At 42.8% G+C, this 26,688-nt stretch overlaps 1 protein-coding gene across 4 annotated transcripts in view; it reads left to right on the plus strand.

The window, feature by feature from the left end:
- ARFIP1 (ADP ribosylation factor interacting protein 1) overlaps positions 1 to 26,688 on the plus strand; it is a 188,995-nt gene that overhangs the window by 38,439 nt on the left and 123,868 nt on the right. For all 4 annotated transcript variants that reach the window (XM_033940751.1, XM_033940741.1, XM_033940761.1 and 1 more), the window contains exon 3: positions 8,315 to 8,416. In XM_033940751.1, the coding sequence (XP_033796642.1) occupies positions 8,324 to 8,416 (93 nt within the window). In that variant the 5' untranslated portion in view covers positions 8,315 to 8,323. The remainder of the gene's footprint in view (positions 1 to 8,314; positions 8,417 to 26,688) is intronic.

Below are 26,688 nucleotides of genomic sequence, written 5' to 3' on the forward strand. Positions count from 1 at the left end.
CGCGGTTAAGGGCAGGGAAGTTTGTCGGACCCGGGCTGTTGTCGGTCGGTCGGGGAAGTGCCACAAAAGTAAGGGGACCTGGCTGGCTGTGCTGCACCCGGGGCGGTAGAGAAGAGGGGGGGGGGGGAAGGACTCTGAAAGCACTTGAAGACAGAGGAGGGAGAAGAACGCTGAAAGCACATGGGGGAATACAAAGGGGTGGAGAAGGAAGAAGGGGTCGTCTTATACGGCGAGTATAACACAAAACTCTATTTTTTAACTAAAAGTTGGGGGGTCGTCTTATACGCCCAGTCGTCCTATACGCCGGCAAATACGGTAATTATACATTTACACGGATGACGAAGAAAAAAGGTAGCCCCCAAAGCTAAAACACCAGATTTCATTAACAAGAATTTTTTCCTACGTCTTTGTGTCTCACGTGCTAAGTCTGGAAACATATTAACTTTAAATCCCAAAAATTATTTTTGGTTTTTTTTTTATAATTCTTTATTCATTTTTCATCTTACAACAAATACATATATATTAAACATTTATCATTTATCAATTAAAACATCATTGGAAATTCTTTCATTAATGATAATTAGTAGCTTTTTGTTTGTTTTTGAAGAATATTCGTAACAATCAAGTCTTATCTAAAATAAGTTTCCAAATACACAGGGAAAATGTAGCAATTAAGAGTCAGAAAGTAGCTGAAATGCAATAGAGAGAACTGATTCGAGCTAATTAAACCTCCAAGAGAAGTACTCATAAAACTGTAACTCTGCTCAGAGGCTTGTAACTCTAAAGAGAGGGAGGTAACCCTCTCTTGAAACAAGAGTTATTATTTCAAATCATAGCATAGTGTTTTAGTAAAAATGAGTACAACTCTTGAGGGTAACAAGGCTTGAAAAACATTTTTCAAGCCTTGTTACCCTCAAGAGTTGTACTCATTTTTACTAAAACACTATGCTATGATTTGAAATAATAACTCTTGTTTCAAGAGAGGGTTACCTCCCTCTCTTTAGAGTTACAAGCCTCTGAGCAGAGTTACAGTTTTATGAGTACTTCTCTTGGAGGTTTAATTAGCTCGAGTCAGTTCTCTCTATTGCATTATCTAAAATAAGGGCAACTGTCAAAAGTAAAGTAGCAGGAACAGCTACTTCCCTATCAGAAACTTCTAATAAGGTTGAAACATTCAATAAGTCCTGGTTCACATTTTGTTGGATATTTTGCACCTTACTTTGAAGGTAATAGACTTGTGTGAAGGGAGGTAATGAAGCCTCAGGGACCTCCAATATTTTAGCCAAGTAGCGTTTCAACATTTCCCTAATAGTTATTATCCCAGGACAAGCAGGCAGCATATTCTTAACGTATGGGTGACGTCACCGACGGAGCCCCGGTACGGACACTTTTATCTAGAAAGTTCTAGTTGACTGCACCGCGCATGCGCGGGTGCCTTCCCGCTCGACGGAGGAGAGCGTGGTCCCCAGTGTCTTCGTTTCCGCGGAGCGAAGAAGACGCATATGCTTTCAACGGCTGTTGAAATTTTCTACTTTGCCTTCCCGCTCACGTAATTTTCTTCCTTTTTTGCCTTTTTCCCTTCGGGTTTCCTTTTCGCCTTAAAAAAAAAAAAAAAATTCTTTAATTTGTCTTTTCCTTTATTTTTCTGGCCGGCCCCGGCGGGGCCTGTTGCCAACATACAGGCCTCCGGGTTTGATTTTGCGGAGGCTGTGTTTCCATTCATGCCCCCTCAGCCGGGTTTTAAGAAGTGCCAGCGGTGTGCACGCCCGATCTCTCTCACTGACCCGCACAATTGGTGCTTACAGTGCCTGGGTCCAGAGCATCGGGCTGACACCTGCACCCGCTGTGCTACTCTTAAAAAACGTACGTTAAAGAATAGGCAGATCCAGCAGAACATCCTTTTTGGCACCGGATCTGCCATGGAGTCTGCCACACCATCGACGGCGCCGCTAAAGTCGGCACCGACTACCTCCACACCGCCTGATCCTTCCTCGGGGTCGATGGTGTCAGGTAAGCCGGCTAAGAAGCCTTCCACTTCCCTTGAGCGCCCTCCTGCCACGGCGGCGACACCGGTCCTCCCGGCATCCAGCCGACCCCGTAAACGCTCCGCCCCGATTTTGGTGAGTGCCTCGTCATCGGCCTCCTCATCGCCGGGGCGTAGAGCAGCACCTATGGTACCGAAAAAGAAAAAAGCGGTACCGGTGCCTCCTCTGGACGACCGCATTGCGGCCATACTCCAAACTCAATTACAGGAGCAGCTACAGCAACAACTACAGCACCTGTTGCCAACAATATTGGCCCCGCTCCTTCCGGTACCGGACCAGCCCGAGCCTAGCACCATACCACCGGAGTCGACTCCATCGGTACCATTAAACACGTCCATGCCGGTGCTCGCGGCGGAACCCATCAACCCTCTCGTGCAACTACACTCTGATGCCGATCCTCTCCAACATCGGGACCGTCGCCAAGCCGACCGAGACCGGCACCGTTCCTCTTCCCCCAGTACCGTCTCCATGCGTTCTGGCAAATCTCTCTCTAAGACTCGCCACGCAGTACCATCCACACCACCGTCCCGTCCTATACACACCGACGTCAGGGACCCGGACCTCTGGGAAGAATCCCAACCCGGTACCGACGATGAGGCTTCTTCAACCAACAAGAAGCCCTCCACAATCGATACCGGTTCCAAGCCTGAACAATCCTTGTTCACCAAATTTCTTCGGGAAATGTCAGCGGCTCTCTCTATCCCATTAGAATCTGACTCTAAGAAGTCACAGGCTTTCTTAGATGCCCTAGACTTCGAGCAAGCCCCCAAAGAATTCCTAAAGTTACCCGTCCACGACATCTTACGGGAAACTTTCTACAAGAATTGGGAGAACCCTCTCTCGGTACCGGGGGCCCCTAGAAAACTGGATAGTCTCTACAGGGTCATCCCTATCCCGGGGTTTGACAAACCCCAACTACCCCATGAATCTCTTCTTGTCGAATCCACCTTGAAGAAAACCCAGGGATCCAGTATTTATGCTTCTACCCCTCCTGGCAGAGAGGGCAAAACGATGGATAAATTTGGCAAGCGCCTTTATCAAAATTCAATGCTTGCAAACAGAGCCAATAATTACACCTTTCACTTCTCCTTCTACATGAAGCATCTGGTTCAACAACTCTCTTCATTACAAAAGTATCTTCCTGAATGTAAGGTCCCTCTTTTCCAACAACACATTTCCAGTCTGCTCCAACTCCGCAAATTCATGGTGCGCTCTATTTATGATTCTTTCGAGCTCACCTCTCGAGCTTCGGCCATGGCGGTTGCCATGAGACGTCTGGCCTGGCTGAGAGTTTCCGACCTCAATGTTAACCACCAAGACCGCCTGGCTAACGCACCTTGTCTTGGTGATGAACTTTTCGGAGAGTCCCTAGACTCCACCACCCAGAAACTCTCTGCTCACGAGACCAGGTGGGATACTCTCATCAAACCGAAGAAGAAGACTCCGCCTGCTCGCCCCTATAGACAGCAGTCTTCATACCAACGCAGATTCTCAGCCAGACCTCTTCATCCACCTCCGCAACAACCTCGCCGACCTCGTCAGCAACAGCAAACTCAGGCTCGCTCCCAATCTCATCAACCTGCCAAGCCTCTCCCTCAGTCAAAACCTTTTCAGCCCTTTTGACTCCTTTCTCCAGGGTATAGCCAGTCTCTCACCAGCGTTACCTCTTCCTCAACCTATCGGAGGACGCCTGCAACTTTTTCTCAGCCGTTGGGAGGTCATCACGTCAGACCAGTGGGTCCTTGCCATCATTCGCCACGGCTACTCTCTCAACTTCCAGACTCTTCCACCAGACAATCCTCCCGTACAGTCTGCTTCTCACTCCTCTCAAACCCTCCTCCTTCTCAAGGAGGTTCAATCCCTCCTTCTTCTCAATGCCATCGAAGAAGTCCCCCAAGACCAAAGGGGTCAGGGATTTTCTACTCCCACTACTTCCTGGTACCCAAGAAGACAGGAGACCTACGTCCCATCCTCGATCTCAGGGACCTCAACAAGTGTCTGGTCAAGGAAAAGTTCAGAATGCTCTCCCTTGCCACGCTTTACCCTCTTCTCTCTCAACACGACTGGCTATGTTCCCTAGACCTCAAGGAGGCCTACACTCACATTCCAATCAATCAGACTTCACATCGCTACCTCCGGTTTCAGATACAGCACCATCACTACCAGTACAAAGTGCTACCCTTTGGCCTCGCATCATCGCCCAGGGTGTTCACCAAGTGCCTTATTGTGGTGGCGGCCTTCCTCAGGTCTCACAACCTCCAGGTGTTCCCCTACTTGGACGATTGGTTGGTGAAAGCACCTATGTCCCCGCTTGTGCTACAAGCCACTCAACACACCATCTCTTTCCTCCATCTTCTGGGGTTCGAGATCAACTACCCCAAGTCGCATCTGCTTCCCACACAGCGACTTCAGTTCATTGGAGCAGTTCTCGACACCACTCTGATGAGGGCGTTTCTCCCCTCCGACCGTCAATAGACCCTGCTCCATCTTTGCCGCCAGGTGCTCCTTCATCACTCCATCCCTGCTCGGCAGATGATGGTCCTCCTGGGCCACATGGCTTCCACAGTCCATGTGCTCCCTCTGGCACGACTCCACCTCAGAACACCTCAGTGGGCTCTAGCCAACCAATGGTCTCAGACCACGGACCTTCTTTCTCATCCCATCTGTGTGACATCGTCTCTTCAGCGATCTCTTCAATGGTGGTTGAACTCCTCCAATCTTTCCAGGGGTCTGCTTTTTCATCTACCCCCTCACTCCATGGTCATCACCACGGATGCCTCCCCCTACGTATGGGGAGCCCACCTGGGAGACCTTCGCACACAGGGTCTCTGGACCCCTCAGGAACGTCAACATCATATCAACTTCCTGGAACTCAGGGCCATGTTCTATGCACTCAAAGCTTTCCAACACCTTCTCTACCCTCAGGTTCTTGTCCTGTGCACAGACAACCAAGTCGCCATGTATTACATAAACAAGCAAGGCGGCACCGGTTCTCCCCTCCTCTGTCAGGAGGCCATCCGCATCTGGACCTGGGCCACGGCCCGCAATCTCTTCCTCAAGGCTGTCTACATCCAGGGTGAACAGAACTCCCTGGCCGACAATCTCAGCCGCATCCTTCAACCTCACGAGTGGACTCTGGATCCGACCACACTCCACTCCATCTTCGATCGGTGGGGCACTCCTCAGGTGGACCTCTTTGCAGCCCCTCACAACCATCAACTGCCCCTTTTCTGTTCCAGACTCTACTCTCCTCATCGTCTGGCCCCGGATGCGTTCCTGCTCAACTGGACGGGTCGGTTTCTCTATGCCTTCCCTCCACTTCCTCTGATGTTGCGGACGTTGTTCAAACTCCGCAGAGACAATGCCACCATGATTCTCATCGCTCCTCGGTGGCCTCGCCAACACTGGTTCTCTCTCCTGCTCCAGCTCAGCTCCAGGGAGCCCATTCCTCTTCCTGTGTTTCCTACTCTACTTACGCAGCAGCATCAGTCTCTACTACATCCCAATCTGTCCTCGCTCCACCTGACAGCTTGGTTTCTCTAGGGCTGACCTCTCCACAGAATCTGTCTCAGCCTGTCCGTCGCATTTTGGATGCCTCCAGGAAACCGGCCACCCTCCAATGTTACCATCAGAAGTGGACCAGGTTTTCCTCTTGGTGTCTACTGCATCACCACGATCCCACCTCATTGGCGGTGGAAACTGTACTGGACTATTTGCTCTCTCTGTCCGACGCTGGCCTCAAGTCTACCTCCATCAGAGTCCACCTCAGTGCCATCACTGCGTTCCATGAGCCTATCCTCGGAAAACCTCTTACGGCTCATCCCCTGGTTTCCCGGTTCACGAGAGGCCTCTTCAATGTCAAACCACCTCTGAAGCCTCCTCCAGTCGTCTGGGACCTGAATGTGGTTTTGTCAGCCCTCATGAAACCTCCGTTTGAGCCTCTTGCCACTACTTCACTCAAATTTCTGACATGGAAGGTGCTTTTCCTCATTGCCATCACCTCTGCCAGGAGGGTTAGTGAGCTGCATGCACTGGTTGCCGACCCACCTATCACTGTTTTTCACCATGACAAGGTGGTTCTGCGCACCCATCCTAAGTTCCTTCCCAAGGTGGTCTCGGACTTTCACCTCAACCAGTCCATTGTTTTGCCTGTCTTTTTTCCCAAACCCCACTCTCATCCTGGGGAACAGGCGCTGCATACGCTGGACTGTAAGCGTGCCCTTGCTTACTATCTTGATCGCACCAGGGCTCACCGCTCATCCCCTCAGCTCTTTCTATCTTTCGACCCTAACCGTTTAGGTCGCCCTGTCTCTAAACGAACGCTTTCTAACTGGCTTGCTGCCTGCATTGCCTTCTGTTATGCTCGGGCCGGTCTCTCACTGGAAGGTGCTGTCACGGCCCACAGAGTCAGAGCTATGGCTGCTTCCGTGGCTTTCCTCCGTTCCACGCCCATTGAGGAAATCTGCAAGGCTGCCACTTGGTCCTCAGTTCACACGTTCACTACTCACTACTGTCTGGATGCCTTCTCCAGACGGGATGGACTCTTCGGCCAATCTGTGTTACAAAATTTATTTTCCTAATGGCCAACCATCCCTCCTCCCCCTCTGTTAGCTTGGAGGTCATCCATACGTTAAGAATATGCTGCCTGCTTGTCCTGGGATAAAGCACAGTTACTTACCGTAACAGGTGTTATCCAGGGACAGCAGGCAGATATTCTTAGGACCCGCCCTCCTCCCCGGGTTGGCTTCTTAGCTGACTTATCTTAACTGGGGACCACGCTCTCCTCCGTCGAGCGGGAAGGCACCCGCGCATGCGCGGTGCGGTCAACTAGAACTTTCTAGTTAAAAGTGTCCGTACCGGGGCTCCGTCGGTGACGTCACCCATACGTTAAGAATATCTGCCTGCTGTCCCTGGATAACACCTGTTACGGTAAGTAACTGTGCTTTGTGGTAATCCTAGGGAAATTAATCAATCTAAGATTATTATTTCTAGAAGCATTTTCAAGTGATTCAAGTTTTCTTAGATTATATTATCTTTGATTAGCGTTTCTTGTATTTGTTTAGAAGATTTTATCTCTTGCTGTATATTTTCTACTGTAGTTTTAGAGTCGCCAGTCAATTGCTTTAAATTGGCAATATCTTTATCATGTTCTTTTAATCTCCCTTCAATTTGTTGGAATTGAGGGTTAATAGTCTTAGCCAAATTAGCCACGAGATCCCACAAAGCGTCCAGTGTTACTTCGCGGGGTTTTTGAAATTGAGAAAACTGTAAATGTAAAGTACTTTGCTCACCCATTGGCAAGTCTTCTTGTCGATGTTCAGGCCAGGTTAATCCAGTCCCTGATGTTATCAATTCTTCCGAATCCATATTCAGACTCCCTTGTAAAATCTGAGAGTCTGAATCTCCAGCCCCCGTTGTGATCTCTCTGGCCTCTGTGGGTAGTTGCATTCCGACTCCCGGAAGCTCCTCCGCCCACATGGAGCGGTCGTTTGTGGGGGGGGGTGCTCTCATGTCAGGACTGAGAGTTGTTTCGAGACCCTGGGAGCTCTGCTGCATCTCGGCTCTCTACAGTGTCTCCAGTGGGGAAGTCACTGACATTGCCGGTATGCCCTGCATGCGCCACATGAGTTCCTCTATGTTCCTGAAGACTGTGGTCCCGGAGCGTCGCGAGGCAATAGCGGCACTTCTCCCCCTCCTCTTTGGCATTATTCAAGAAAAAATACCAGGTAAAATGAAGAGAAAAATTTCTAGAGCAAACCCACAGGAGCATGTAACTTAGCATTCCTATCCAGCGGCCATCTTGGATCATCATTTTAATATTAATGACCTTGTTGTAGTACATTTGCATGGCATTATTGGAGACTGCTAGAAAACTTGGTAAGCCATTTTGATAATCTGCTGCTAAAATACAAGTTCGCTAAACCATCTGGAACTGGTTTAGCAAGCACGTTAAAGGCAGATTTAATTTTGAGAATCTGCCCCTCAGTTACTTGTGTTCCAGATCATTAAATGCTGGATAATGGGGCTTTTCTTTTGTGTGTATATATACATATCTTTATCTTTTAGCATATTTCTGTATATACGAGTATATCTAAGTTTAGAGAGAGAGTATGTCTGTAAAAGGAGTTTGTTTTTATGTGAAATTTCTGTACAGTTAGAAGCCTTTACCTCCACAAACAGATATTTTTTTCAGTTGGCTTCAGATATGCAGAATCAGTAATTTTTTTACTTGGGTTACGATATAACTTTATTTGTTTTATTTGTTTTAGGAGCCCAGGATGGATCAAGACTCACCAAGAAATGCAGCAGCTGAAATCACTGTGACCAGCAATGGAGAGCTTGATGATTCACTTGAGCACAGTTTTAACAGGGTATGAGAGCTTCTTTACTACTTTACATACAGTAACCAACATAACATGTCTGTCAGAAATCAGCTCCCAGAAAAAATGCCCAGTGAAAGAGACAACTCAGACCAAATACAGCTGCCACTGAAAGCTCCTGCCTCCCCTCTGAGTCGTTTCTGTGGAACATTCATATCTTTTATAGCATCAAGGTAAATAGCTCTCAACAATATTGCACATAAAATATGAGTGGTATTCTTATCAGTAATACAAGAAATCATCCACACTCCATTACCCACCTCTAGTCCTCCCTGGCGGTTTACTTGATCCATGTCCTAGTAGCAGTATATGGGGGACTGCTTTCAGAAAAAGACATGGTTTTATCATGACTGAGCATGAGAGCTGGCACAGCAAAGTGTACAAGTGTTCTGCCCCTCTCAGAGGTGGTGGTGCCACCACAAAGACCGTGAGCACGTGCCAGTCCTTGCCCAGTCCTTTGATCACTGAAATGTAGTTCTGTTAGGGAGCAACACTTTGCACATAATCCTTGGAGCCAAGATCAACTGGTATGGGATTGGGAAGCAAAAATGCTGGAGAGAGGGGACTTCTTAGCCAATTTAATCCTAAGCCAGTAAATTTCATATGTAATTCTCAATGGCTACTTTTAAAAGAACTGGAAAAATACATCAGCTCTAGGGTTCAGCAGTATCTCTTTTGATATGAGATGTCTTGCAGCTATGTTTCTTAAAAATATTTATATTCAAATATCTTTGTCATTCAATATCATTGCCAGATAAAACAATAGACTATAAAAACACTGCATCATCTGATACATACAGGCAATCAACAATGCTGATGACAGTTTTACAGTTTTTACCCCCTCCCTCCCAACAAAATCACCTAACACCCCTTCTACCCTAATTCTTTATCCTCTCTTTTTCAATCTAGCTACAATGCTCCTACTAGCTATTATACTCATAGAAACATGATGGCAGATAAAGGCCAAATGGCCCATCTAGTCTGCCTATCCGCAGTAACCATTATTTCTTTCTCTCTCCGAGAGATCCCACGTGCCTATCCCATAGAAACATGATGGCAGATAAAGGCCAAATGGCCCATCTAGTCTGCCTATCCGCAGTAACCATTATCTCTTTCTCTCTCCAAGAGATCCCACGTGCCTATCCCATAGAAACATGATGGCAGATAAAGGCCAAATGGCCTTTATCATCCATAAGTACCAAACCATTATAAATTCAGGTTGTTAAACAAAGCTGATTGTTCTTGCATTGTTAAAGTACTTAAATATGAGTCCTGGATTTAACAAATCTTTTTGACCTTTTGACCCATATTTCCAATAAATAGCCTCCCCATTCTTTAGAGTTCATTCATCTGATTTCACTATTGTAATAATGTAAGTGGGGAATTCTGTATCCATTGTAACAAAATATACTATTTAACAATCAGACTTTATGCAAAAAAAAAGAGTAGAAACTTAATCCTTCCACAATATCACCTACAATATCCAATGATCTCCTTTTGTGACATTGCATCCCAAGCTCAGTGATACAGTGGTCTCAAACTCAAACCCTTTGCAGGGCCACATTTTGGATTTGTAGGTACTTGGAGGGCTGCAGAAAAAATAGTTAATGTCTTATGAAAGAAATGACAATTTTGCATGAGGTAAAACTCTTTATAATTTATAAATCTTTCCTTTTGCCTAAGTCTTAATAATAATATTGTCATTTATAGCTAGAGACATATGATCAAGAAACTTTTATTTTACTTTTGTGATTATGATAAACATACTGAGGGCCTCAAAATAGTACCTGGTGGGACCGCATGTGGCCCCCGGGCCGCGAGTTTGAGACCACTGCTCTACAAAGTCTACTAACAGATGAAGAAAGAACAGGCTAACGAAATATTAACAGAATTAGGGAAGTTAGCAAATTTGGCAACAGAATGATAATAGCCATAAACGTTGTTGGTCTCTTTGCACTGAGGAATCTCCCACAAAAACAGCAAAAAGCTATAAGCAGTGTTTGAGGGGATGCATGTTTTCATCTTTTTTTTTTTTTTTAAAGTTCTTTATTCATTTTAAATTTCTTACATCAAGTGATAAATATATAATACATATAATTTTCAATGTACACTTGAATATCCATCAATATATATTTTAATACAAACATATATAAAGACCCCTTTTGCAATAAATTATAAATCATCTGTTATTATAATATTGTACCCACCCTAACCCCTATTATATGATCTATCATTGTGCTATGATATCTGATCTTTAGAAAAAAGAGCCAATGGTCCCCAGATTTTATTAAATTTTTTAATATAACCATGTTGTAACGCTATTGCTTTTTCCATCTTATATATATGGCAAATAGAATTCCACCAAAAAGTGAAATTTAATTTTGTATGATCTTTCCAGTTTTGAGTAATTTGTTGTATGGCGACCCCTGTTAATATCAATAAAAGTTTGTTATTGTTTGCTGATATTGGACTCTGTGTTCTCATTGCTGTTCCAAATAAAATTGTGTCATATGTAAGTCCAACATGATTTTCTAATAATATATTAATTTGGGGCCAAATTGTTTTCCAAAAGGCATTTATACAGGGACAAAAATAGATTAAATGATCTAATGTCCCAATTTCTACCTTACAATGCCAGCATCTATTAGATTTAGAACTATCTATTTTTTGTAACCGAGTAGGGGTCCATAAAACTCTATGTAATAAAAATAACCATGTTTGACTCATAGATGCTGACATTGTAGTATGTATTCTCCAGGACCAAAATTTTTGCCATTGAGTTGCAGAAATTGTCTGTCCTATCTCAATACTCCAAATGTCCCTAAGTCCTGTTCTTTTTTTTTTATTTAAAAATCCATATAATAATTTATACCATTTTGCGGCTTGGTGTCCCAAAAAATCTGCCTGAAAGCAAAGGATTTGCAAACTATATTGAGTATTAAGATTTTTCCATTCAGGGAACCCTTCCTGGATGGCTTGCTTCAATTGCATCCATTTAAAATATTGTGTTATGTTCAATCCAAATTTCTGTTGCAATTGTGAAAAACTAAGCATGGATCCATTTACTATAACATCATTTAAAGACCGTATACCTGCAATTATCCATTGCTTCCATATTATTTTGAATCCACCAATTTTGATCCTGGAGTTTACCCAAATGGATTGATTTAACGATTTAGTTATTGGATCTGTTGTAATATTACTAATAAATCTTAGTGTTTTCCATGTATCTAATAAAATTCTGTGATCTTTATATCTCTTGGGCATTGTTATACTTATAAGATGTTCCGGATATAATGGAAACAGGAGTCGCCATTCTAAATATAACCAGTCTGGTACATTCTCCATGAGGTCTGGGAGGATCCAATACATACCCTGTCTTAAAATATAGGCTTGATGATACCTATAAAAATTTGGAAAATTTACTCCTCCCTCTCCAATTGTTTTTTGTAATGTTGCTAAAGCGATTCTTGGTCTTTTCCCAAACCAAACAAATTTTGTAAGTATTCTATTTAATTTTTTATAAAATGACCCCTGAAAAAATATCGGAATCATACTCATTTGATAACAAACCACAGGTAAGATCATCATTTTTATTGTTTGAACTCTTCCCCACCATGAAAGATGTAAAGGATTCCATTGCTCGCACATTTCTGTTATTTTTTTTAATAAAATTTTTTCATTTTCTGTTACTGTATCATCAATTGTATTTTTAATAACAATTCCTAAATATTTTATTCCTTCCTCTTTCCATTGGAATGAATATGAATCAAATAATCCTTTGGTACAATGGACATTAATTGGAAGAACTTCAGATTTTTCCCAATTTATTTTGTATCCAGAAAATTTACCAAATTTATCTAATAAATTTAATAAACATGGAATGGTATCTTCCGGTTTCCTCAAATATAAAAGAATATCATCTGCATATGCAGATAATTTATATTCCCAATTTGAAAATGTGATCCCCTTTATTCCCTTAGTTTGATTTATTGCAATTAATAAGGGTTCAAGAACAATATCAAAAAGTAAGGGAGATAAAGGACAACCTTGTCTAACCCCCCGTAACAAGTTAAATCTTTCTGAAATGTTATTATTTATATTTAATCTTGCTCCAGGAGAGCTATACAATGTTTGAATCATTTTAATAAAAAAGGGACCTATTCCAAACCATTTTAAAGCTTGATACATAAATTTCCACTCCACTCTATCAAATGCTTTCTCTGCATCTAACGATATTAAGAAAGCTGGTTCATTCATAGTTTTCGCTAAGTTTAAAGAATGAAGTGCCAGTCTGGTATTATGTGAGGAATGTCTTTTAGCAACGAATCCTGTTTGGTGTACATCTATAATAAAAGGAAGAGCTTTTGCCAATCTTAATGCTAATACTTTAGCAAGCAATTTTTCATCTACATTCAACAATGATATGGGCCTGTAGTTTGAAACCAATGTAGGATCCCTGTTTGGTTTTGGTAAGACAATAATTACAGAATCTGCCATAGTACCTGATATATTTTCATTATGTATCTGATATTGATATAAATTTAATAAATAAGGCAATATAATATTTTGAAATGTTTTATAAAATTCAACAGTATATCCATCTCCACCTGGAGCGGATCCAACTCTAAGAGATTTCAATGCTAGTTCTATTTCTTTTAATGATATATGTTCTTCTAAACTTCCTTTTATATGTTCTGGAATATTTGGTCCAATAATTGAATTTAAAAACTCTAAGCCATCTTGTTCTTTATTTTCACAAGAATCTGAAGTATATAGACTCTTATAAAAATCAAGAAATTGTTTTACAATATCTTTAGTGCTGGTGTGTGTATTACCTTTTGTATCTTTTATTGCAATAATTTTAGTTGTTCTTTATTTTCACAAGAATCTGAAGTATATAGACTCTTATAAAAATCAAGAAATTGTTTTACAATATCTTTAGTGCTGGTGTGTGTATTACCTTTTGTATCTTTTATTGCAATAATTTTAGTTTTTCTTTTTTTTGCTTTAAGAAAATTTGCTAACATTTTTCCAGCTTTATTTGAGTTTCCATAATATCTAAATTGCTGACAGAACATTTCTTTTCTGCATGTTTTCATCTTTAATTATTTACTTTATATGCAGCTTTGGGGATAAAGTAGCCAATGATTTTGACTGTGGCCTCTATCAGAAGTGTTTAGTGTCAAGGTTACATCCCTCTATGAAATATTTCTTATAGAATTTGTTGTTTTTGTAGGAAGTTTTTAAGTCATTGCTATGGTGTTGATTATCCCGCTTCCTTTGTTTTTTTCAATACTATATATGATTTCAGTTACCCCAGTATTGACTGGATAAATATCACATCAGGAAATGCTGGAGAGGTGAACTTCCTTGACTAAATAAATGACTCTTTTTTTTTTGAAGCAACTGGGCCAGGAACCAACAAGAGGGGGAGCTATTTTAGATCTAGTCCTTAGTGGAATACAGAATTTAATTCAAGAGTGAAAACAATGATTATTACTGATCAAATTTGAGTTAATAACTGGAGTGAAGACATTAAGGAAATCTACTGTAGCAGCATTAACTTTCAAAAGGGGTAACTATGATAAAATGGAGGCACACATTATCTTTTTTAAAAAAAATTTTTTTTATTGATTTTGAAAACTTAAATAGTGCAATACAACAAATGTAGCATAAAATAATACAATAAAAGCACATTCAGTTTACACATGTTCTTAATCAACCAATTTTCCCCACCCATCTACCCACCCCCCAATTATTATTCAATAAAACACAAAAACATAAATTACCGCAAAAAGCCATATCTTATTCTGATCGATATCTTCCCATCTATTCACCCAATCCCGAATGTAAGTATCCTAAAACAAATCTAAGACAGAAATAATCCCCCTCTCTCCCACCCTACCCTGGATATGTGCCTAAATAAACAAAAACTAACTCATATCAATCAATAATCAATTATAAAGAGGTAACATAAGATGTCAATGAGCCCCATATCAATTTAAATTTATTATCATGTCCCAAATTATCAGCGTTTATCTTTTCAAATCTATAATTAGAACAAAGACTTGCCCACCAGAATGAAAAATTTAAATGATCACAGTTCTTCCAGTTTCGGGTGATCATCTAGATGGCTGCCCCAGTCATTATAAGGAAAAGACGGCTTCTATATTGATCTATAAAGGTCTTAACATGTAATATTGTACCACAAATAACAGCCTCGTACGTTAGAGGAATTGATGATTCCAAAATGTTATTAATTCTACCCCATATAGACCTCCAAAAGCTAAGTATCAAAGGACAATGGATAACTATCACTGTGAACAAAGAATGTTAAAAGTGGCTGCTGCGATAAGTTTAGCGGCCATAGCTGCGGCCGCCAGTCCCCCCAATCCCCTGAACGAATGCAGCAGGAGGGATGCCCAATCCCTCCTGCCGGAACCCCCTTCCACCCCATAGATAGCGCAGCAACCCCCCCATCCCTCATTAAATCTTCGCCTGCGCAAGCAGCTTCTCAAGTCTGCTGCTCGCACTAGTGTTCCCTCTGATGTCACTTCCTGACTGCAACCCAGAAGTAATTTCAGAGGGAGCCAGACCAGCGCAAGCAGCTTGCTAGAGTAGTTGCTTGCGCTGGCGGAGATTTTTTAAAGAGGTATGTGGGGCAGGGAAGGGAGGGTAGGTGGCGGTGTGGGGTGGAGAGGTGCTGGTTCCCAGAGCAGTGCACCCTCCCTTACTTCGCCACTGCCTGCCATCAGCTAATTGTAGCAGGGGAATCCCTGATCAGCTGAGCTGGCCGAACTCTTCAAAACCGTGGCTTTGGGGGGACCTGCCGGCTTAGCTGATTGGGGATTCCCCTGCTGCGATCAGCTGAACATGCAAGGAGATCCCCATTTCCTCTCTCCCTCCCTCTTTCTCTCCTTCCCACTGATCCCCCATCCCCCTCAAAAGAACTCCCTCCTGCTGTGCCTGACCCCCCCACACCCCCTGACATCCACCCAACCCCCCTACTGACCATCTCCACACACCCCTTACCTTTATATGAAACATCGGCAGAAGGGATACCCACTCCCTCCTGCCGATAGGGCTGCTTCTTCAAAATGGTGGCTCTTCCCCTTCCCAATGCATGTTGGGATGCTCTGGGTGAGGCCTAAGGTCCTAAGCCAATCAGAGCTTTAGTCCCCTCGCAGTGTATCTTAATCCCATAGTCTCTTTGCATATACTTGATACATCAATGAGCAAAACCAGTTCTGTTAACCTAATTTGCATGTCTCTTTCTTTGTTAGCCCTCCCAAAATATGCAAATGAAGTAGTATCTCTCTCCCAATATTCTCAATCCAAGTTCCTTGGAGAAAAACAGAAAAAATAACTTTAAAAAAAGCATTGGTCCAGTCCCTTATCTGAACTACTTATTTCCTCATTTCCCCAAACTATTCATTTCTTCACAGGGAGAAGCCTGTTCCATCAAACCATGTTTGTCTATGATGCTCAATTTCATAAGAGCATAAGAATTGCCATACTGGGACAGACTGAAGGTCCATCAAGCCTAGCATCCTGTTTCCAAAAGTGGCCAACTCAGTCCCAAGTACCTAGCTAGATCCCAAGTAGTAAAACAGATTTTATGCTGCTTATCTTAGGAATAACCATTGGATTTCCCCAAGCCATCTCAATAATGGCTAATGGACTTCGCTTTTAGGAAATTATCAAAATCTTTTTTAAGCCCGCTAAGCTAACTGATTTCATCATATTCTCCTGCAACAAATTCCAAAGTTTAATTACACATTGTGTGAAGAAAAATTTTCTCCGTTTTGTTTTAAATCTACTACTTAGTAGCTTCATAGTATGCCCCCTAGTCCTAGTATTTTTTTGGAAAGAATAAACAAGTGATCCACATCTACCCTTTCCACTCCACTCAGTATTTTATAGACCTCTATATCTCCCCTGAGCCATCTCTTCTCCAAGCTTGAAGAACTCTAGCTGCTTTAGCCTTTCCTCATAGGGAAGTCATTCCATCCCTTTTATCATTTTTGTTGCCCTTCTCTGTACCTTTTCTAATCCCGCTACATCTTTTTTGAGATGGCAACCAGAGCTGTACACAGTATTCAAGATGTGGCCATACCATAGAATGGTACAAGGGCATTATAACATTTTCATCTGTTTTCCATTCCTTTACTGATAATTCCTAACATTCTATTTGCTTTTTTAGCTGTCACTGCACATTGAGCTGAGAGTTTCAAAGTATCCTCAAAAATGATACTTAAATCCTTTTCCTGGGCAGTGATTCCTCCAATGGAACCCTGCATTACGTAGCTATAGTTCGGGTTCCTCTTTCCCACATGCATCACTTTGCACTTGCTCACATTAAACATCTTCTGCCATTTTGACGTCTAGTTACCCAGTCTCACAAAGTCTTCTTGCAATTTCACAATCCTCTTGCGATTTAGCAATTTTGAGCAACTTGTGTCATCAGCAAATTCAATTATCTCCCTAGTTATTCCCATCTCTAGATCATTGATAAATAAAAATAAACAGTCCCAGCACAAGACTCCTGAGGAACCCCACTATTTACCCTTCTCCATTAAGAATATTGACCATTTAAACCTACTCTCTAGTCTGTCTTTCAACCAGTTCTTAATCCATAACAGGACATTACCTCTTATCCCATGACTTTCTAATTTCCTCAGAAGTCTTTCATGAGGTACTTTGTCAAATGCTTTTGAAAATACAAATACACGATATCACCTTTACATGTTCATTCACCCCTTCAAAGAAATGTAGGAAATTGGTGAGACAAGATTTCTCTTGACTAAATCCATGTTGACTTTCTCTCATTAATCTTTTTATATGTTCTGTCGTTTTGTTCTTTATAATAGTCATTTTGTTCTTTATAATAATTTGTGGTTCTTATGCAGCTTAAACCTGCCTTGATTGGGTTAAAAAGACTTATATGTCGGATTCCATTTGGAACTTTTTACCCTCTTTGGGAGGTATGGTTGGCCTGCTTAACTGATAACACTGTATGATCTGCTCAGGGCTTCAGCCAAACAGATGGCTTTAGCAGTTGCAGCCAGTTGTTGGCTATGCTTCTGACTAGCCAAGTTGTTGTTTTTGTTGTTGTTTTTTGTGACAGCCTATTGTTTGGAGTGGATTTGGGCAGATAGTCAAGGAAGGATTTAGGGGATTAAAAATTCACATTTGCCCAAGGATAAACCCAGACCTCGGTTCACATAGCAGTCTTGTCCATTATTCCAGGATGCTAAATTTTATAGTTCAGGGAAATCTTCCTATCAGAAATTTAGATTTTGACCAAGTGATCTTCCTTCATAATAATAATAATAATAATAGTTTATTTTTATATACCGCCATACCCATGCGAGTTCAAGGCGGTTTACATTGAGTTACATTAGGGTCTGCTTAGACAGGCAGATTTACAATTATTTGTCAGAATTACAGATATGTTATTAGAATTACAGAATAACAGAGTTTCAATTATTTATCAGCTTTATTTGAACTAGACAGAGGATGCGGAAAGAGGGGAAAAAAGGGGAAGGCCTCATAAGGGGGCCAGATTGGGGAGGGGGGGAGTTCATGCAGACAAAAGAAACACCACTTCAAACCCTAGAGTAAAAAATGCCACCAGTTCTACCCAATGAGGTACTGGTCCACTTTTCAAACATTATTAAAGAGGAATGTCGGTCCAACCTTTTCATGGACTGCACCAAAATCATTTTGAATCTGTGGGTCTTAGATATTATAAAAGAAGGTAACAAGTGGAATTCACTTGTTGTCTCTCAGATTTCTTCTTGGATTCCTCATACAAAGCATGGGCCAAGAAATTGACAGTTCAGTCTACATTACAAAACCTCATCCACTTGGAAGTAGTACAGCCTGTACGTCAGTCCAAATGATTCCAATTTGGCTTCCTCATCAGAAATGCTTCACTTTATCTGGGGAGACACTTCCAGTTTTAGGTGATGCTGTTTGATCTTTGTATAGCTCTGTCCACCTTTTCCAAAGTAATGGTGGTAATAACAGCTTTTCTTTTGGGGAAGGAATCTGAGTAACTCCTTATCTGGCCAATTGGCTGATGAACATCTCCTCTCCAAGGGAGTATCAGAGAAAGGCAGAGTGATGAACTACCTTAAGTCATTGGACTGATAGTCAGTTTGCCAAGTCTTTTGACTCCTACTCGGTCCCTTGAAATTCTAGGAGTCCTCTTCAGTACTCAGCTAGGGAGGGTGTTCTTTCCATTCTCTTTTTGTAATTTCCAGGCCCTCGTGTGTGGGATTGCATGCAAGTTCTGGCCTCCATGGCTCCCACTCCAGATGTAGTTGCTTAGGCGAGATTTCACATGAATCTGCTCCAGGGATCTCTTCCTAGTCATTGGTTTCCTACCACATCCGATTTGTCTTAAGAATAGCCTTACTGGGTCAGACCTATCTAGCCCAGTAGCTTGTCTTCACAGGGGCCAATCCAGTTCACTAGTACCTGGCAAAAAACCCAAATAGTAGCAACATTCCATACTATTGATCCAGGGCAAGCAGTAGCTTTGCCCATGTTTGTCTCAATAACAGATTATGGACTTTTTCTCCAGGAAATTATCCATACCATTCTTAAAACCAACAATGATTACCACAGCACCACAGCATCTAGCAATGCGTTCCAGAGCTTAACTATTCTCTGAGTGAAAAAGTATTTCCTCCCATTGGTTTTAAAAAGTATTTCCCTGTAACTTCAAGTGTCCCCTAGTCTTTGTAATATTTAATGTAGTAAAAAATTGATCCACTTGTACCTGTTCTACACAACCCAGGATTTTGTAGACTTCAATCATATCTCCCCTCAGCCGTCTCTTCCAAGCTGAAGAGCCCTAACCTTTTTAGACTTTCCTCATACGAGAGGAGTTCCATCCCCTTTATCATCTTGGTCACTCTTTGAACCTTTTCTAGTTCCGCTATATCTTTCTTGAGAGAATGCGACCAGAATTGAACGCAAGACTCAAGATGAGGTCGCATTATGGAGCAACACAGGGGCATTATAACATTCTCACACTCAATGATTTGGAGCCCCATTTCAAAACATAGCTGAAAACATTTCTATCCCGAGATGCTTTTGAAACTTAACAGCTCTTATAAGGGCTAGATACTTATTAACTTTTTAAAATAAATCTCCCTATTGTTTATCACTTATGTGTTCTCTTTTCTCAAAATATTGTAGTTCTTCCCCTTTTTCCTTCTGTTCTCGTTTCTTTAGTCAGTTTTTTCATTTTTCTGTTGATTTATTGTCAAGCTCTAATATTGTTTTACCATTGTAATTCTATTTTATTGTACACTACTCAGAAATTTTAAATAAACTTGAAACTTGAGCCATGAAACTTACAAGTTTTCCACAGTTTTATGATGCTTTTCTTTTCATATTATTGAAAAGAAAAGTGTGGAATAATTTGTAAGTTTCATGGCTCCACATCATTCGCCTCTTGGTTAGGCTGTGAACATTTTAGTGTCTTAAAAGAGAGAGAACAGCTTCCTACTTTTACTTATTGAATTTTTGCCCATCAGGGGGCACTGTGGTACAAGCATGATGAGCTTTTGGACACTTATTTGGTCTTACTGGTTTAAGCAAATCATTAATATCTTTGTGAAACATTGAACTCATCTTAACCCTTTAGAATGAGGTGATAAGTTACAGAACAATTCTGTCAAATATTTATAAAATTCTATTTTAGCATAGATGGTTTCTGCTGTTCAAAACAGGAGAACAACATTCAATAGTCTTTTTACTAAGCTGTGGTAAACAGTGGTTTTGGCGCACCATTAGGTGGATTTTTCCAGCACGCTAAGGCTATGTTTACTGCAGCTGGAAAATGGCTTTTTTTTCCAAATTAATGGAAAACCACCATTAGCAACTATTAATGCATGAGCCTATACTGCTACCTATTTTGTAATTGGTAAGGGTTTATGTACTAATCCCATGATAATCAGTGTGTGGTGATGTGGCTGTGCTAACCGATTCATGCTGTCACACCCACTGTCTGCCCCCCACCCCTACCCCAAGCACATATTGAGTTTTTACCACAGGATGCCTCAGTGTTAAGTCTTTTTAAGCTTCATAAAGCGTGTGGTAGCATTTACTGCAGCTTAGTAAAAGAAAGCCCTAAGTATGTTTAATAGTCACACTTGTAAAGAGGTGCACCAGTTAGAAGAATGGTCTAACATCTGACAACTAAAATTCAATGCCGAGAAGAGCAGAGTGATGCATTTGAGGAGTAGAAATCTGAAGGAACCATATGTGCTGGGAGGTGAGAGGCTGATATTAGAGAATGACATGGGGAAAAAAATTTGTCCCCGTCCCCGCGAGCTCGCCCCCATCACCATCCCGTCCCTGTGGGCTTGGTCCCTGTCACCGTCCCGGCCGTCCCCACGAGCTCAGTCCCCATCACCGCCCCATCCCCACAAACCTAGAGAGAAGATTGCTCTTTGAGTAGAAGGAGTTAACCAAAGTGGATGGGATTGGGGAAGGGAAGTGGGTAGGTAAGGAGAAAAGGCAGGAGAGAATGATAGGGAAAAGTCAAAAGGGGATAGCAATTCAAATATTCAGTGTCTTATTCCCACTCGCTCTTCCCCATTTCCCAGTGTCTTCTCCCCACTCTCTCTTCCCCCGTTGGCTGCTGGAAAAGTTTCCTCCGATGCAACCAGAAACAGGAAGTTGCGTAGGAGGAGACTTTTCCAGCAGCCACACGTGACGTGACTTCAAAGCTCCGGCTGCAATACAGTGCATAGCCTTATAGAAATTGTCACGAAGAGAAAGTAAGGGAAAGGGAGGGAGATGCACGGTGGTACGGCCGGAAGGAGAGAGGGGGGGCTGCCAGACCGTGCGTGCTCACTTCTTTAACTGCAGTGACAAGACCATTCACCGCTCCACGGGACGGTGAATGGTCTTGTCCCTGTACTCACAGTGACTTTTAGCCGCGGGTAACAACCACCGTGTCATTGTCTAGTTGATATGCATGAATGGGGAGAGGGACCTTGGGATGATGGTGTATGAGGATCTGAAGGCCACAAAACAAAGTGACAAGATGGCTGTAGCCAGATCGATGCTGGGCTGTATAGAGAGAGGCAAGACCAGCAGAAGAAAGGTGTTGATGCCCCTGTACAGGACATTGTTGAGACCATACCTGGAGTATTGTGTTCAGTTTTGGAGGCCATATAGCGAAGGATATAAGAAGACTTGAAGTGGTCCAAAGGAAGACGACAAAAATGGGTGGGAGTTTGCTCCAAAAGACGTATGGGAAGAGCCTGGAAGACCTGAATTTGTGTCCTTTGGAGGACATGGAAGATATGATAAACATTTAAATACTTGAAAGGTATTAATATAGAACCAAATATTTTCCAGAGAAGGGAAAATAGTAAAACTAGAGGGCATGAATTGAGGTTGTGGGATGGTAGACTTAGGAATAATGTTAGGATGTTATTTTTCACGGAAAAGGTGGTTAATGTCTGCTTGCATCTTATTGTGGGAACAGGATAAAATATAGGTATGTCACATAGCATGTTGATTTGTATCACAGTTTCTTATTTGTGCTAGAGCTCATATATCACACTAGGGTCTGTTCAGTAATAAAGAGGTTAGGCTTGTTCACAGTTTGTGACTCATTGTTTTCATTAGTTAGTACAGTCTTAAAACCAAATTTTTTTATTTCACAAAAGTTTGTTTGCTAACCAGGAGGGACACCTCTCAGCGGGTTACAATAATTCAATATTACTAATATTAAAAACATTAAATTGACTTACAAGGCACAATATTAAATAATCTTTTACAAAACAAAATACAGGTACTTGATCACAGTAACATAATCCTATATAATAAAAGCTTACCGGCGCATGTTAAAACAGCGTGATCCCTGCCGCTGTGGCCGTGTTCCATTTTAGAACCCGGCGGCAGGGAACATTCTGGCCACTCCCCTCCTCCCGCCCTCACTCACCAACTGCTGCTGCGAGGAAGCGCAGGCAAGCTCTCTCCCTGCCCGCGTCCTCGGCAGGGAACACACCTCCCTCCCTCGCTCACCGCTACCACTGCCGCCGCCGCTGATCCTCCTCTTCAGAGCAGCCTGCGATCATGGCCGGCTTTAAAGAACCTCGCAGGCCGCGCTCCAACCTCAGTAGCACGGTCTCTCTGACGCACGGGATCACGTCAGAGGGAACGTGCTACCGAGTTGGAGAGCGGCCTGCTTGGTTCGCTAAAGCCGGCCACCACAATCGCAGGCTGCTTTGAAGAGGAGCAGGCCAGAAGACGCCGGGATGGAGGGAGGGTAAGAAGGGGATCAATACAGGAGGCCAGGGGGAGAGGGAAAGGGGTCTGCTTTGGGGGGGAGGTGTGCTTGGGACAGACATAAGGGGCCATGGAGAGACAGGGAGAGGGAAAGGGGGCTGCTTTGGGGGGAGGGGTGTGCTTGGGGCAAACAGCTTTGCTCTGGGGGGGAAGACAGAAGGGGCCATGGAGAGACAGGGAGAAGGAAAGGGGGCTGCTTTGGGGGGAGGGGTGTGCTTGGGGCAAACAGCTTTGCTCTGGGGGTGAAGACAGAAGAGGGCCATGGAGAGACAGTTAGGGAGAGAGAAAGGGGGCTGCTTTGGGGGGAAGTGTGTGCTGGGGGCAGACAGCTTTTCTCGGGGGGGGGGGGAAGACAGAAGGACAGCGGCCAAGGAGAGAGAAAGAAAGAAACACAGACAGACAGACACATCTATTTTAGCACCCGTTAATGTAACGGGCTTAAAGACTAGTAACAAATATAAAGCAATATCAATTCATCTGCATCTCTAGCCAGTTGTAAAGTGATTTCTTCATGATAGATCAGTCCCTTCTGCTGGTTTCAATCTGAAATTTCAACATGTAGGCCTTGTCTTGATACCTATTTGTATCATTCAGAGAAGGCAGGTGCAGCTGAAAAGCACTATTCTCCTACTGCTCACTGGAGGGAGAAGAGAGATCATTACCTGCAGGAGGAAGAAAAAAAAAATGAATGGGAATAAGGTTAGTGACAGAGGATCAGACATGAAAGGGAGGGAGTGAAAGATTGTCCAATACTCTGATTCACTGGGCATTGAGCAAACAGTCAAGGAGGTCATGAAATAATAAGGTTGAGAAGCACTACTGTAGACTGTAGAAACGTGATTTAATTCAGCCTCTGGATGTACAGAGTAACAGCAGCAGCACTTTTACAAGGTACAGGGAAAAGGGATGGTATTTGCTTTACCTCTCTCCTATGGTTACAGTCAAAACAGTTGCATATTAAACATACTTATTTTATATCTGGGGCAACGGAGGGTTGAGTACCTTGCCTAGGGTCACAAGGAGCTGCAGTGGAAATCGAGCCCAATTCCCCTAGTTCTCAGTTCCATTGGGCTACTCTTTCACTCCCTTTCAACAAACATCATAAGAACAGAAGGTAAGAGTTGCATTACTGGGAGAGATCGTAGGTCCATCAAGTCCAGTATTATGTTTCCAACAGTAACCAACCCAGGTTACAAGTGCCTGGCAAGATCCCAAAGACTAAAACAGATTTTATGTTGCTTATCCTAGGAATAAGCAGTGGATTTCCCCCAACTCCATCTTAATAATAGTTTGTGGACTTTAGTTTTAGGAAGTTAAACCCTGCTGATCTAACTGCTTTCACCACATTCTCCAGCAACAAATCCCAGAGTTTAGTTACACGTTGAGTGAAGACATATTCTCTCCTGTTTGTTTTAAATCTACTACTTAGTAGCTTCATCATATGCCCCCTAGTCCTAGTATAAAGAGTTAAGCAGTGGTTCCTACACAGACCCCTTCTCCATTGAGAACATTGGCCATTTAAACCTGCTCTGTTTTCCGTCTTTCAACCAGTTCTTAATTCATAATAGGACATTACCATCTATCCATTGACTTTCTAATTTCCTCAGGAGTCTTTCATGAGGTACTTTGTCAAATTCCTTTTGAAAATCCAAATACAGGTCTCCCTCCAGATTTGCAGGTTTGACACTTGAGACTTTGATTATTTGCAGTTTTCAACTTGCTGACTCCGCCCCCAGTGACATCATCCCAGGGTGCTGCGAGAAAACTTTGATGCTTTTTTTCAGCAAAATCAGGTAAACACCAGTGCTGGAAAAGTGTGTGTTTTCCTGGGGTGCTAAAAGAAAAGTTCAACGCTTTGCTTCAGCATGGTTGGGCAAACAGCTGCATTAGAGAAGTATGTATTTTCCTGGGGTGCCGAAAGAAAAGTTCAGCGCTTTGCTTCAGCATGGTCGGGCAAACGGCAGTGTCGGATAAGAGTGTGCTTTACTGGGGTGCAGAGAGAAAAAGTTCAGTATGGTTGGGAAAACAGCATTGGCGAAGTGTATGACATTGAGTTTTGTTGCAGCTACACCAGAGATACTATATGAAGTGTATGACATTATCTATGCTCGCGAATATGAAAGGAAGGTTTATTATTCGTGAATTCACAGTATTCGTGAGGGCTATACATCCAGACCTCATGAATATGAAAGCAAAAAGTTATTTATGGGCTGGTTTTGCCTCTAACCCCTGTGAATATGGAGGGAAAAGTGTACATAGTATCAACCTGCTCACAATTCATCCACATTTTTATTCACCCCTTTGAAGAAATGTAATAGATTGGTTGAGGTAAGATTTCCCTTGACTAAGTCCATGTTGGCTTTGTCTCATTAATCCATGCATATGTATATGCTTTGTAATTTTTTTCTTTATAATAGTCTCAACCATTTTGCCCAGCACTGATGTCAGATTTACCGGTCTATAATTTCCTGGATTACCTCTGTACCCCTTTTTTAAAAATTGGCATATCATATATTAGCAATCCTCCAGTCTTCGGGTACCATGGTAGATTTTAAAGAAAAGTTACAAATTACTAGCAATAGCTCTTCAAGTTTATTTTTCAGTTCTATCTGTACTCTGGGATGTATACCATCCTGTCCAGGCTATTTGCTACTCTTCAGTTTGTCAAATTGCCCCATTGCATCTTCCAGTGTTATAGAGATGTAATAATTAACTTAAGAGTTCCTTAATGTAGATAAAAAGTTGTTAACAGTCCTTTGGGCTGCAAAACCCAAGGGAACAGTTTAGGGGTGAAGAAATTTTATGCATGAAAGAGGAATGGGGGTTGGGTGTTTTAGTATGTAATGATTTTAAAGTGGCCAAACAGATTGAAAATGCGATGGCAAAAGCTAAAAGGATGCTTGGGTGTGTAGGAAGAGGAATGGCAGTAGGAAAAAGGAAGTATTGATGCCCCTGTATAAGATTCTGGTGAGACTTCATTTAGAATATTGTATACAATTCTGGAGACCACACCTTCAAAAAGATATAAACAAGATGGATCCAGTCCAGAGGAAGGCTACTAAAATGGTTGATGGTCTTCATCATAAAGCATATGAGAAAACACTTAACATAACATAACAAAATTTCTTACATACCGCAGCTACATCGCGATTCTGTGCAGTTAACAAAAATTAAAATAAAAGTATACACGATATAAATACAATTACAGTGGTGCCTCGCATAACGGCCGCCTCGCACAGCGGACGCTGCGCACAACGAACTTTATGTCGTGATCCGTATAACGTACTTCGTTTCACACAACGAAGTCGCCCGAGCTGCATCCTTCCGGGGTTCCTGCGGGGTTGGATCGCAGCGGGGTTGGTCGAGGGTAGTCTCCTTCTCCTTACCTGCCCTGTCGCAGCACACAGCCGAACGGAAATCTTCCCGATGTCAGCGCTGACGTCGGAGGGAGGGCTTAAGCAAAGCCCTCCCTTCCTCCGACGTCAGCGCTGACATCAGGAAGACTTCCGGTCGGCTGTGTGCGGCTGCGGCAGGGCAGGTAGGAAGAAGGCAATGGCGAACGAAAGAGGGGGGAGGGGGCGGTCCGCCCCGAAGAATGTGCACAGCTGGTCAGGTCCCCCGATCGACCGACAACAGGCCCGGCCGACAAACCTCCCTGCCCTGTAGCCGCGAATCTAAATTACCTCTTACAGCAGCTTCAATAATCCAGCTGCTGTAAGAAGGTAATTTAGATTCGCGGCTACAGGACAGGGAGATTTGTCCGACCGGGCCTGTTCTGTTGTCGGTCGGGTGCAAAAGCGCCACAAAGGTGGAGGCAGGGAGGGAGGAAAGGTGGAGTGGAGAAGAAAAGACGCTTAAGGGGGGAGAAGGCCGCTGAAAGCACATGTTGGAGCAGGGGATGAGAGGGAGGGAGAGAAGGGGAAATATTGGACAAGGGC

The sequence above is a fragment of the Geotrypetes seraphini genome, chromosome 1, assembly GCF_902459505.1.
Source record: "Geotrypetes seraphini chromosome 1, aGeoSer1.1, whole genome shotgun sequence".
In the NCBI taxonomy this organism is placed as follows: Eukaryota; Metazoa; Chordata; class Amphibia; order Gymnophiona; family Dermophiidae; genus Geotrypetes; species Geotrypetes seraphini.